This window comes from Pituophis catenifer, unplaced genomic scaffold (assembly GCF_029215685.1).
Source record: "Pituophis catenifer annectens isolate HBS135680 unplaced genomic scaffold, rPitCat1.0.hap2 SCAF_15, whole genome shotgun sequence".
In the NCBI taxonomy this organism is placed as follows: domain Eukaryota; kingdom Metazoa; phylum Chordata; class Lepidosauria; order Squamata; family Colubridae; genus Pituophis; species Pituophis catenifer.
Genome location: NW_027256895.1, coordinates 11,105,874 through 11,120,484, shown reverse-complemented (window position 1 = coordinate 11,120,484; position 14,611 = coordinate 11,105,874). Strand labels below are relative to the sequence as shown.

The 14,611-nt window shown below is 39.9% G+C and overlaps 1 protein-coding gene across 1 annotated transcript; it reads left to right on the top strand.

Annotated features, from left to right (window-relative positions):
* The first annotated feature begins 8,006 nt into the window (after positions 1 to 8,006).
* LOC139324351 (uncharacterized) lies at positions 8,007 to 14,389 on the top strand. The gene is made up of 5 exons (XM_070954066.1): positions 8,007 to 8,052; positions 8,142 to 8,446; positions 9,282 to 9,336; positions 9,419 to 9,733; positions 14,019 to 14,389. Exons 1-5 carry the CDS (start codon positions 8,007 to 8,009, stop codon positions 14,387 to 14,389), a joined length of 1,092 nt encoding a protein of 363 aa, XP_070810167.1.
* The last annotated feature ends 222 nt before the right edge of the window (positions 14,390 to 14,611 follow it).

Genomic DNA, 14,611 nt, shown 5'->3' with positions numbered 1-14,611 from the left:
CCTCAATTTACCTACCTTAGAAAGGATGGAAGGCTGAGTCGACCTTGAGCCTTGGTGAGATTTGAACCTGCAGTAATTGCAGGCAGCTGGTCTTAATAACAGGGTGCTTTAGACCACTGTACTACCAAGGCTCATCTTTCAATTATATTGTTTTTATTTGTTTCCTAGTACGATTTGATAGCTTTTTAGTAACCTTGACTATCACTAAGTGTTGTATCTTTTTATTCTTGATGAATGTATTTTATTCTCCTTATGTACACTGAGAGCATATGCACCTAAGACAAATTCCTTGTGTGTCCAATCACACTTGGCCAATAAATAATTCTATTCTATTCTATTCTATTCTATTCTATTCTATTCTATTCTATTCTATTCTATTCTATTCTATTCTATTCTATACTATACTATACTATACTATTCTATATCATGTGTGTAAAGTCTACACAAATAAACTATAAGTGAGTGCCCCGGGGGGCCCTTTTATCCCAAGTGATATGTAAATTGAGGCACAATCTCCTCTTTAAAGCTCGTGGTTTCCCTTTTCAGGCAACACCCACCGACACAAAGTTTGTGCATTTGGCAGAATCCTTTCCTATCAATTACGCTCCATTCATTAGAGGGAGCAATGATGTTCCTGTGGCTAAATTTGGTGTCCTTTCTAGCGGTCCTCAGAGGTAATTCTTTCTTGATTATTCAGATTATTTTCCTTTTAATTCTTGTATACAGCAGACTTGACTGAAACTGCCTTCATTTTAGGTGTTCGATCTCAGGTCCAGTTGGTGGAATCTGGAGGGGATGTGAGAAGACCTGGAGAGTCCCTCCATCTCTCCTGCCAAGGTTCTGGATTCACCTTCAGTGATGCCTACATGCACTGGGTGAGACAGGCTCCAGGGAAAGGCCTGGAATGGGTGGCATATATAAATTACCCTTCCAGTACTATTCTCTACTCAGACAAAGTGAAAGGCCGCTTCACCATCTCCAGGGACAATGCCAAAAGCCAGATGTATCTGCAAATGAACAGCCTCAAAGCTGAAGACACAGCTGTCTATTACTGTGCAAGAGAGACACAGTGAGAGGAAGTGGATCTGAAGCTTGGCAAAAACCTACCACTCATCAAAGTAGCTCTGCAAGTCCATTCACACTCAGAATAGGGCTGCATTTTTCAATATGAGGAGTCTGAGGAAGCTGTCTGATTGCCTGAAAGAAGGGGCTGATGTTGATATCAGTTCTTTGGGGGTTGTTTTCAAATTGAAGAGGAAGAAAATAAAGTGAATAGTGAGGGGAGGAGAGAGAGAGAGACCTCCTGGAGGACAGACATGGCAAAGTGCTCCCAAAAATCTTTACAGATGCAAAATTGTATTCCTTAGTTGGAACCTTTTAGTATTTTATTGGATTTGTAGTTCAGTCCTCAGATCTGCCTTCCACCTTTGTGTGCATGTATTAGTATGTCTCTCTCTCTCTCTTTCTTTCAGCAAACACATACACATGGAGAGAGAGAAAGAGAAAGAGAGAGAGACAGACAGACAGAGAGAAAAAAACCCACAAACATTTGAAAATTTTAATATGTTTAAAATCATACCCTCCTATATCATAATCATAATCATAATCATAAATTTATTTGTCAAGCATATATAAGATAACAGGAACAAGTATAAACATAATTTGAATACATGAAAAGAGTAAGAGTAAAAAGGAATATTAGGACAGGGACGGTAGGCATGCTGGTGCACTTATGCACACCCCTTATAGACCTCTTAGGAATGGGGTGAGGTCAACAGTATCTTAATTTGTCAAAATATGATTTGAGATTGACTTTGTGAGTTGGGTGTGTCACTGCGTTATTTGTATTTGCCAGCTGAGCTTCCATTCTGAGCAATACGGTAGCCTACCAGAGAACATTATCAACAGAGATAAGACTGTCTTGTGATTTTTGAAGCTACTGCGCATGTCTACATTCTTTTCTTTTCTAATTTCCTGACTTACTTCTTCCTTTGTCCGTCTATGAGATACAGCTACCGGTAAAATGTAGTTAGTTAGTTTTTTACTTTTATAATAAAATGTTTCTTAGAATACATTCGGGTTTTCTTTCTTTGAGAGTATACACCATGGAAAACAAGATCCATTCACCTCTAATTAATTACAGTTTCCCCGGGGGGGGGGGAACGAGGCTGATTCACGCTTCGACAGGGTGGACCCAACTACTCTGGCTTATCAATCATTTTTCAAGGTTTAGTGACCATTTAATATATTGGCTGCTTCCAATAAAGAAATAAAGGTTAAGAATTTATGTTAATAGTAAATCAAATATGTAGATTAAGAGACACATATAGATGATATATTAGGAATATAGGGATAAGGGATAAGTTAAAGTAAGAAAGAGAAAATATGAATATAGACTACTGATGTGACATGTTGAAAAGAAGATGTAAAGATGGATTTTTGTTTATTTGTTTGTGTGTTTTGTTGTTGTTTGTTTGTTTGTTCATATCAAAAAAAAAATGTTTAATAAAAAAAAAATCTTCCTAACTCAGATTTGCTTGCCTTTTGTATCCTGTCTCTAATGATTTTCCTTAAACAAGATCTTAGGCAACTCCATGCTCTGTTACCTTGAATAGTTTTTCAAGTCTTTGCTTTACTTAAAGTAAAGGTAAAGGTAAAGATTTCCCTCGCACATATGTGCTAGTCGTTCCCGACTCTAGGGGGCGGTGCTCATCTCCATTTCAAAGCTGAAGAGTCAGCACTGTCCGAAGACGTCTCTGTGGTCATGTGGCTGGCATGACTAAATGCCAAAGGCGCACAGAACACTGTTACCTTCTCACCAAAGGTGGTCGCTATTTTTCTACTTGCATTTTTTAATGTGTTTCCGAACTGCTAAGTTGGCAGAAGCTGGGACAAGTAACGGGAGCTCACCCATTACACGGCACTAGGGATTCAAATTGCTGAACTGCCAACCTTTCTATCGACAAGCTCAGCGTCTTGGTCACTGAGCCACCACGTTCCAAAAAGAGCCTGAGTGGCGTAGGAGGCTAATGCCTCCCACTAAGGCAGCATTTAACATCCAGCTGCCTGCAATTACTGCGAGTTCAATTCTCACCAGGCTCAAGGTCGACTCAGCCTTCCATCCTTTCTAAGGTGGGTAAAATGAGGACCCAGTTTGTGGGGGCAATAAGCTGACTTTGTATAAAATATACAAAAGTATGAAGGCTATTGTTTAACGCAGTGTAAGCCACCCTGAGTCTCTGGAGAAGGGCGGCATATAAAAAAAAATTAAAAAAAAAATAAAAAAATAAATAAAATATGTTTTACTTACCGTAAACTAAACCTCTCCTATTAACTCAGAGGGCGGGAAATATTCTCCAAAACACCTGAGGGCAGGACAAGAAGCAATGGGTGGAAACTAATCATGGAAAGAAGCAACTTAGAAATAAAGAGAAATTTCCTGACAGAACAATTAATCAGTGGAAGAACTTGCCTCCAGAAGTTGTGAATGCTCCAACACTGGAGGTTTTTAAGAAGATGTTGGATAACCATTTGTCTGAAGTGGTGTAGGGTTTCCTGCCTAGGCAGGGGGTTGGACTAGAAGACCTCCAAGGTCCCTTCCAACTCTTTTATTCTATTCTATTCTAAATATCTTTCATTTTAGGTGTCCAATCTGAGGCCAGTTGGTGGAGTCTGAAGGGGATGTGAGAAGACCTGGGCAGTCCCTCCGTGTCTCCTGCCAAGCCTCTGAATTCACCTTCAGTAGCTACACTGGGTGAGCCTTTTCCTTTTCCAGGAAAAGGCCTGGAATGGTTTGTATGGATATATACCGATTCCAGTGGTATTTACTACTCAGACAAAGTGAAGGGATGCTTCACCACCTCCAGGGATGATGCCAAAAGCCAGCTGTATCTGCAAATCAGCAGCCTCAAACCAGAGGACATATATATTATGCAGGAAGGCCAGTGGGACAATTGTTACAGTGAGAGGAAGCTAAACAACAACCAAAAAAAAAAAAAACCCATCCTTTCTTTAGAGCAGCTCTACAACTTGATTCAGTTCCCATTTCTGAATTAGTCAAGGAGGAATGAAATAATAATAATGTCAATAGTAATACCAGTACTAATAAGAATGCCACCAATTACACTCTCCACCTGGACTGAGAAATCCTAATAAATCACCTTGCATTCTCCAAAGAATTCCATCTGCTCTATAGTTGGAATGTGGAAAAATAATTCCAAACTCAGACAGGCTGTGCTTTTAATGTTCTATCACCAACCCATGTTTTTCAAAATATTTTTTATGACTTGATTGTCTGTTAAACTGAATCAGTTTTGAAAAAAATGAAATTTGGCAATTCTTTTTTTAAAAAATGGAATGGAATAGAATAGAATAGAATAGAATAGAATAGAATAGAATAGAATAGAATAGAATATAAGGAATGGAATGGAATGGAATGGAAGAGAACAGAAAATAGAATATAAGGAATGGAATGGAATGGAATGGAATGGAATGGAATGGAATGGAATAGAATAGAAAATAGAATATAAGGAATGGAATGGAATGGAATGGAATGGAATGGAATGGAATGGAATAGAACAGAAAATAGAATATAAGGAATGGAATGGAATGGAATGGAATAGGAATAGGAATAGAATAGAATAGAATAGAATAGAATAGAATAGAATAGAATAGAATAGAATAGAATAGAATAGAATAGAATAGAATAGAATAGAATAGAATAACAGAGTTGATCACCTTGCAGTCCAAGGGATTCGCAGGTGTCTTCTCCAGCACCATAGTTCAAAGGCCTCAATTCTTTGGTGCTCCACCTTCCTTATGGTCCAACTTTCACAACCATACATTGCAACTGGGAAAATCATAGCCTTGACTATACACACTTTTGTTGGCAGGGTGATGTCTCTGCTTTTTAGTATGCTGTCTAAATTTGCCATAGCTTTCCTCACTAGTCGTCTTTTAATTTCTTGGCTGCAGTCCCCATCTGCAGTGATCTTGGAGCCCAGGAAAATAAAATCTGTCACTACCTCCATTTCTTCCTCATCTATTTGCCAGAAATTCAGAGGGTCGGATGCCATGATCTTAGTTTTCTTACTGTTGAATTTCAAGCCAACTTTTGAACTCTTGTTCTTCACCCGCATCAATAAGCTCTTTAATTCCTCTTCGCTTTCTGCAATTAGAATGGTATCATCTGCATATCTGAGGTTGGTAGGGATGCTTTCTACCAAATGACCTTTAATGGATGAAATAAGACCTGATACAAGTTTATTCTCTGTTACTTTCCATTGTTTTTCAGAAGCGCTGAGATTTTTCAAGCCTTTCTTTTACTTACTGTAAATATGCCCTATTAGCTCAGAGAGAAAAAATATATATCATATGTGTAAGATGTATTCAAATAAATATATACATGTATGCAGTAAGAAACTCTTGATTTATGTAAATTGAGGTACAATTTCCCCTTTAAAAGAGCCCCATGATATCCTTCGTCAGGTTACACACCCAACAACACAAAACTTGTGCACTTTCCCAGATTTTTTCCTATCCATTCATTAGAGGGAGGAGAAAATGATCCGGTGGCTAAGACTGGTTGCCTTACTAACAGTTCTCGGAGGTAATTGGTTTTTTTTTTTTCCCTCTATTCAACGTCTTCCCATTTTAATTCTTCTTCTCTTTTTTTTGATTTTTTTTTAATTTTATACACAGACAAACATTTAATACATCAATCATTTTTTTCTGTGCGACACCTCGGTGTTTCCTCCATGACAACATCTTTTTGCAATTTCTTCTATCTTCATTATCATCCGGTCTGTTACAACATATCTCCAAAATACAATATTGTAGTCATACCATTTATGCATAACTATTAATTTACTTATCTATATCTCTTTTCTAATCACTGATAAAATTGATTCCATATCTTAAAATATTCTGAATCCTCTCTTTTTTTAATCATCATAGTTAATCTATTCATTTCTGCGCAATCTAGAATTTTTTTAATTACTTCTCCTTCTAAAGGTATTTTCTCTGCTTTCCAATTTTGTGCAAAAACAATCCTTGCAGCTGTTATTACATGTATAATCAAATAAATATTTTCTTTACAAATTTTCTCTGGAAGGATACTCAATAGGAACAGCTCTGGTTTTAAATCAATGCCTTGTTGTGACATTTCTTCCAACCATGCCTTATTTTTATTCCAATAGTTTTTAGCTTCTGGACATTTTAATTCTTGTATACAGGAGAGATCACTGAAATTCCTTTCATTTCAGGTGTCCAATCTGAGGTCCAGTTGGTGGAGACTGGAGGGGATGTGAGGAGACCTGGAGAGTCACTCCGTCTCTCCTGCCAAGATTCTGGATTCACCTTTGGAAGCTCTTCCATGTACTGGGCAAGACAGTCTCCTGGAGAAGGACTGGAATGGATGGCATACATACATTACAGTTCCAGTACTATTTACTACTCAGACAAAGTGAAAGGGAGCTTCACCATCTCCAGGGACAATGCCAAAAGCCAGCTGTATCTGCAAATGAATAACCTCAAACCAGAAGACACAGCAGTCTATTACTGTACGAGGGACACAGTGAGAGACAGCTAAACAAGAACCTTCCATTCTGAAGAATGAAGCTCTACAACTTGATTCAGCCCCAGATCCTGCATTAGTCAAGAAGAATGAATTATCATGTAGTGAGAACTTTAGGATTCTTTTAGTCTAGGTCCAGTTAAGCTGGAAGAAATGGCAAAATGGTGAATTCCAGAACATAATTCCAGTTTCACTTTCTCTGTTTACAAGACGATTTGGCTTCAGAAATCAGAACTGGAATGGAATTTAATCCTTTAGTATCATGGCAGAAGGAAGGACATGACACTTTAAGATTATCCTTCTGACATATGGATGAACAGTTGCAGGAACTGGACATAGCTAGTCTAGTGAAGAGAAGGACCAGGGGAGACATGATAGCAGTCTTTCAATATTTCATCACGGGAGGTCTTTAAGAAGAGACTGGACTTATCTGAAATGGAATATGGTTTCCTAAACAGAGTAGAGTGGAGTGGAGTGGAATGGAATGGAATGGAATCAGTGATGGGTTGCCCCCAGTTTGCACCGGTTCTATAGAACCGGTAGTAAAACCGGTGGGAGGCTCCGCCCACCGACCCCGACGGCACCAAAACGCTTCTGTGCATGCACAGAAGAGCACGTGCGTGCAGCCTCGCTACAAATCGATAGTAAAGGTAACCCACCCCTGAATAGAATAGAACAGAACACAACAGAACAGAACAGAACAGAACAGAAGTAACAGAGGTGGAAGGGACCTTGTAGGTCATCTAGTCAAACCCACCACCCAAGCAGGAAACCCTATATCATTTCTGACAGATGGCAGTCCCATCTCTTCTTGAAAGCTTCCAGTGGTTAAGCTCCCACAACTTCTGAAGGCAAGCGGTTCTATTGGTTGATTGTTCTCACTGTCAGAAAATTTCTCCTTATTTCTACGTTGAATTTCTCCTTGATCAGTTTCCATCCATTGTTTCTTGTCTGGCCTTCACTGCTATCATGTCACCCCTGGTCCTTCTCTTCACTACACTAGCCATGCCCAGTACCTGCAACTGTTCTTTTTGTATGTTTTAGCCTCCAATCCCCTAAATTTCCACTAAATATGATTTGCATCTCCATCATGCAGAGAGCAAGAAAGCACGTTGAATTTTCAACATATGACTTTCCTTCTGACAAAATCAACCCATTGCTCCACATGTTTCTTAAGGATGAAAATAAATATACTTTAACTGAGGTTGGGACATTTTCAGTGATGTCTACAATGGAGGATGAAGATATATGTAGAAGGTCAAAGCAGCGTGTGTCTCTTTTATCCTGAGGGCTATGTAAATTCAGTGACAGCTTCCTGTTCAAAGGAACCATATCATCCTGCTCTCCTTCTGCACTCAAAAACCGAATGTTGAGTGCTTGACTGAAAGTTTTCCCATCAGTAAGAATCCTCCAATCTTTTTAGCACGCAATAATGGCACTCTGGCTGAACCTCATATCCTTGTTAGTTGTCCTCAAAGGTATTATTTTGTCCTCCAAACAGAGGTGTTATTCCTCAGTTTCTTGTGTTTACCTGCAGGAAGTCTTATTAAACAACCTTTTCTTCTAGGTGTCCAATCTGAGATCCAGTTGGTGGAGTCTGGAGGGGATGTGAGAAGACCTGGAGAGTCTCTCCGTCTCTCCTGCCAAGCCTCTGGATTCACCTTCAGCAGCTACCACATGGGCTGGGTGAGACAGGCTCCAGGGAAAGGTCTGGAATGGGTGGCAAGTATATGGCCTTCAAATATTTACCACTCTGACAATGTCAAGGGACGCTTCACCATCTCCAGGGACGATGCCAAAAGCCAGCTGTATCTGCAAATGAACAGCCTCAAACTGGAGGATACAGCTGTCTATTACTGTGCAAGACACACAGTGGGAGGAAGTATATGTGAAGCCAAGCAAAAACTGGGGGGGAAGGAAAAAAAGGGGGGAAGAGATGCTGAGAGTGCCTGGGTTTTATGCCCTCTCTTTTGAATTTGAGCTTGTATTCTAATTGGTTGTCAGACTCCCACAGGACCAGCAGGGATAACTTTGTAGATTGTCTTTTGAATCCCAGGCTTGGTTGACTCTTGCTGGGTGATGATTAATGAAAAGGGCTTTGGGCAATTCCTACTATGGCTCTGCCTGAAGGAGGTAGATCTTTGTTATGTAGAATAGACTGGTCCAGGGCTTAATAGCCCATTGACAAAGATTGGGGGTGGTGTTTCTACCTCCCTTTTAGGGGAAATATTCTGCCCTTTTTAGTATTTCCTAAAATATCTCATTTTCCTAGGAGGGGGGGGTGCTAACTTCCTACAATGTATACAGGAGATTTCAGTCAGACACTTTTCTTTCTAAGAAAAGAGGTCCAGTTGGTGGGGTCTTGGACAATTGCTGCAATAGGTGGCATAAATCAAGGTTCCTATGCCATATACTACATGGATAAATGAAGGGATGCTTCACCATCTCCCAAAACCAATTCAAATAGAAAATGAACAACTTGAAATCAGAGAACAGAGATTATTATTTAACATTATTTGAAAATCACATGTGTCAAGTCTACAGAAAGAAATCTATACGTAAGTGCCCCGAGGGGCCTTTTATCCCAAATAATATGTAAATCGAGGCACAATTTCCTCTTTAAAGCCCCTGATTTCCCTTTTCAGGCAACACCCACCAACATAGAGTTTGACAATTTTGCAGAATCTTTTCCCTCCATTCATTTGAGGGAGCAAAAATGATCATGTGGCTAAATGTGGTCTCTTTACTAGCGGTCCTCAGAGGTAATTGTTTTCACCCTAGTCAACTTCTTTCCATTTTAATTCTTGTCTATTGGAGAGCTCACTGAAACTTTTCTCATTCTAGGTGTCCATTCGCAGACGCAGTTGGTGGAGTCCGGAGGGGATGTGAGAAGACCTGGAGAGTCCCTCCGTCTCTCCTGCCAAGCCTCTGGATTCACCTTCAGCTATTATTACATGGGCTGGGTGAGACAAGCTCCAGGGAAAGGACTGGAATGGGTTGCAAGCATGGGTACGAGTGATGTTTACTACTCAGACAAAGTGAAGGGCCGCTTCACCATCTCCAGGGACGATGCCAAAAGCCAGCTGTATCTGCAAATGAACAGCCTCAAACTGGAGGACACGGCTGTCTATTACTGTGCGAGACACACAGTGGGAGGAAGTATATGTGAAGCCAAGCAAAAACTGCCTATTTCCCCCAGCAGTTCTGCAAATTTATTGCCTAATTTAAAACAACAGCTTTATTAATTCGGATTCTCCTTTCTTCGTGTCTTCATTTTGCACCTCAACCTTCGTCCATTCAATCTTTAGGAATGAGGCCTCTCTTTTTTTTTTTCATGTAATGAACCCCACATTTCAATTTCATACTCAATCCAGGTTGATCTTTACTCAGTCCTAACCCTCTCCTTCTCATTTCACCACCCATGTTTCTTTAGCCCTTAATTTAGTAATGTCATCATAAATTTATCTAAGCACCAAGAGTTAGATAAACTTTTTTCATTCGTCCTCAGTGTATCCAGATGTTTATTGGTTTTCAAACAAAGGCAATATCCGTGTGAGATGGTAGGAATGGAAAGGATCTTTACAGATTAACAGAGTTGGAAGGGACCTTATAGGTCATCTAGTCCAACCCCCTGCTCAAGCAAGAGACCCTACACCATTTCCGACAAATAGCAGTCCAATCTCTTCTTGAAAGTCTCAAGTGATGAAGCTCCCACAACTTCTGAAGGCAAGCTGATCAGTCAGTGTACAGAACTCTTAACAGTAACAGAGTTGGAAGGGACCTTGGAGGTCACCTAGTCCAACCCCCTGCTCATGCAGGAGACCTATACTAGGGATTCAAACCGCCAAACTGCCTACCTTTCTGATTGACAAGCTCAGCATCTTAGCCACTGAGCCACCTAGCCAGGCTAAGCCTACAGCATACGGTATTCCCAGGCGGTCTCCCATCTAAGTACTAACTAGGCCTGAGCTTGCTTAGCTTCTGAGATCAGACGGGATCGGGTAATATGGCCATAGACTATTTATTTCACCGATAGCAGCTTCATCAGGGATGAACTACACATTACACCCGAGAATATAAGTATCTGCTAGTTCTAAGAAAACAAGTTTGCCCCTCCATCTTCCCTGAGTCTTCCCACCACCCGGTTTCAGGTTGACGTTCGGGACTCAGGACCCTGGACAGCACCCCAGTCTTTGGGGAGCTGGTTGAATTTTTAAAAGCAGATTCGGGTTAATATCAGAGTTCCAAGTAATACCACCAATGAAAGAAGACTCCGAGGCTTGAAGTTCCTCAAAGTTCTATTTTATTAGAGATGTCATATTGGCATATCTGGGAAAACCCAAATCTGAAAGTTTCCAGGTTTTCCCCACCCAAAGGAAAGTTCAGCACCCACATGTCTATCATATTGTCCAATCAAAACACCTTCCCAACTGGAGATGCCTCCCAGTCACACCCCTCAACATGTGCAGGGCAACGTGTCCTTGACTCTCTGAGAAAGGAATGTTATTATGACTATATATCACTCTGGCTCCATACAATTCCCCCTCCCAGTTTCCCACAGTAGGAAACATGGCAGGCCTGAAGGCCCATTGAAAAAGATGACTTCTAAGCCTGACAAAGTGCGTATAATGTATTATTTTTATTTATTGCTTGAGGTGGGGCTATTGAGCTCATTCTATTCAGTCTAGAAACTCTGGACAACTCCTGGAAACATTATCCCAAGCCCTATTTTTTTTACTTATATAATGAAGGTCTCTTCAGACCCTGAGCCTGATGACTCTCTTCTACCTGCTTGGCACAAGAGGGTAGCAGTGTCTAACAAACTGACATTCTCCATTTAACATCAATGAAAGTGTGGTTTGTTCAGTTAACTTGATGATTTCCTCTGCTGATTCCAAACGATCACTCAATAGGTCTCTGGAGACCTTTCTTCACCAAGGGACTTTCTCATAATGCTTTTTTATAGCTCTGAAGTAAAATTGTTTCCATTTCTTCCTTTTTCATTTGCAGACCAAGCTTGAGATGCTTGAAACAGCTCCTCTCTCTTGCTTCACTGCCTGCCCTCTTTGTTTATTCATAACTATGGACAGAGATGACAGAAATACGAATTCTCTATGACCGTTCTCACTATCAGAAAATTTCTCCTAGGTTGAATCTCTCCTCGATCCTGCTTGAGGAGGAGGTTGGACAAGGAGACCGCCATCCCCACCAGCTCTATTCTGATGGATCTTTAGATGTAGAAAGAAGGATCCTCAAGGGTGAAACCTGGTCTCTTTATGAGCAGTCCCCAGAGATAATTCTTCCCTCTCTAACTGCTTCCTTCCATTTATGCTTCATGTTGTTGGAAGAAATGTCCATCTGGATTCAGTTCCAAGTGGAAAGAAAGACACTGGAAACATGGAGACTGCTTGGAATGATGGTGTTAATGGTGGACAGGATCACGTGCCTTGAAGATCTTGGGTGAAGAAAAAAAAAGGGGGGGGAGAGATACTGAGAGTGCCTGGTTTTTTTAAAAAAAAAAAAATTTAATTGAAATTTATTATAATATAATACAGTACAATCAGTCAGACAGTGTTATTTTTCTACACAGGTTAGATTGATTCTTCTTTTACTTTTCATCGTAATATAATGTAATTTATATATGCATCTTAAGATTTATATTAACTTTTATCTCTTCTATATTCTATTATCAACCCACCTGTACCAATCATCCCACACCTTATAATATTCTGAGTCTTCTTTCTCATTTAATTCTAACGTTAATTTGTTCATTTCAGCACATTCTAGAACCTTCTGAATAATATGTTCCTCTGGTGGTGTGTCCTTTCCTTTCCAATGTTGGACATAAGCTATTCTTGCTGAAGTGATTATATGTATGATTAGATATCTCCCCCCCACCCCGATATTTCGTCTTTAGTATTCCCAGGAGAAATGTTTCAGGTATCAATTCGATTTTTTCATTGGTTGATTCTTGTAGCCAATTTTGAATTTTTCTCCAATACCTCATTGCTTCGGGACAGGACCACCACATACGAAAGAAGGTACCTTGGTGACATCTACACTTCCAGCATTTGGGGCTTACGTTTGGATAGATTTTTGCTAATCTTGCGGGCGCTAGGTGCCATCTGTATAGCATTTTATATTGGTTTCCTTTGTATGTTGCCGCTTTTGTTAATTTATAGCTACTATTCCAAATCATCTCCCATTCGTCCAAATTTATATTACTGTACGTCCAATGTGCCTGGGTTTTATGGCCTCTCTGGACTTTTGAATTTGAGCTTGTATTCTGATTGGTTGTCAGACTCCCATTTGCCGTTATTATTATTTCAACGTGTATCACTGCTCATCGTGGCGAATCAACTCTGGGCAAACTGACAGAAACACCAAAGAAAATAGCAACCCAGAACAAGCAATATATAAAATGATATATGAGTGCTGAGTTAAAACCAAATCTAATAAGCAATAACATCCCTCAGGCTCAATCTGTTTCTTTTCTCCCTGTGATTTTTTTTCCCCATTCAATTATCACTTACAAAATTGTTGAATGGGAAGCATTCTAGCATTAGTTTGCATTCAAGTCTTTTGGGTTTCTACTACCAGGAGCCTTGGTAGTACAGTGGTTTAAAGCACCCTGTTATTAAGACCAGCTGCCTGCAATTACTGCAGGTTCGAATCTCGCCAGGCTCAAGGTTGACTCAGCCTTCCATCCTTTCTAAGGTAGGTAAATTGAGGACCCAGTTGTGGGGGCAATAAGCTGACTTTGTATACATATACAAAAAGGATGAAGGCTATTGCTTATTGCTTAGCACATTGTAAGCCGCCCTGAGTCTCCGGAGAAGGGCGGCATATAAATCAAATTTAAAAAAAACCCGTATTAAAGGGGGGTGGGGAGAAATAAAATATTTCCTAAACTCAGATGTGTTATTCTCTTTGTGTTCTATTTCTAATGTCTGTTTCTCAAAAATTCTTTGTGCATGTCCATAATTTGTTACTTTGAACCAATTCTGAGAAGTGATGAAATTTTCCAACTCTTTGTTTTAATTGTTCTAATGTAAAGGATGCTTTAATTTTCTCAAGAATTGAACGTTATTTAAAAATCACCCATGTAGAGAGTGTGTGAGAGAAAACTATGAGGTAAATTCACTGAGAGGAACTCTTTTATCTCAACTAATATGTAAATTTGAGGCACAATTTCCCCTTTAAAGGAGACAGTTGGTTTTACTTTTAAGGCTACATCCACCAACACCAATTTTATGCACTTTCCCAAATCTTCTCCTATCAATTGCCTCCATTCATTAGAGGGAACAAAAATGTTCCTTTGGCTGAACTTGGTGCTCTTACTTGCATCCCTTGGTGGTAATGTTTTCCTCTCTATATTTTCAATATTCCTTCCATCTGTTGTTATTGTATTTAGGAGATCTTATTGAAACATCTTTCTTTTTAGGAGTCAAATCTCAAGTCCAGTTGGTGGAGTCTGGAGGGGACTTGAGAAGACCTGGAGAGTCCCTCCGTCTCTCCTGTCATGGCTCTGGCTTCATCATGAGGAACTACTGGACGTTCTGGGTGAGACAAGTTCCAGGGAAAGGACTGGAATGGCTTGCAGGAATGGGTACAACTGCAATTTACTACTCAGACAAAGTCAAGGGACGCTTCACCATCTCCAGGGATGATTCCCTCAGTCAGGTCTATCTGCAAATGAACAACCTGAAACCAGAGGACACAGCCGTCTATTACTGTGTGAGAGGCACAGTGAGAGGAAGTGAATCTGAAGCCCGTCAAGAACTTTCATTATCTCTGAGCAATTCTCCAAATTGATTCAATCACAGAAGTTTGAATTTGTGTACTGGAAGGGAGAAGGACCATATTCAGTACTCTACAATTCAGTACTGGGATCTTGGAATTAATGCACTGAACTGATGTTGGAAGAAGCTACATGGAATTTTGTTGCTACTTGGTTGAAGAACTAAAGAAAAAAAGAAATTTCATGGTGGTAGAAGAAAATGGGACATTTAAAGTTAAAAGTTTAATATTCCTTAA

Bases quoted from the DNA above. Each gene is read 5' to 3' on its own strand.
- LOC139324351 (XM_070954066.1), top strand. From the start codon at position 8,007: ATGGCACTCTGGCTGAACCTCATATCCTTGTTAGTTGTCCTCAAAG. The intron at 8,053-8,141 runs GTATTATTTTGT...CTTTTCTTCTAG, and splicing joins CTTGTTAGTTGTCCTCAAAG to GTGTCCAATCTGAGATCCAG. The intron at 9,337-9,418 runs GTAATTGTTTTC...TTCTCATTCTAG, and splicing joins TTTACTAGCGGTCCTCAGAG to GTGTCCATTCGCAGACGCAG.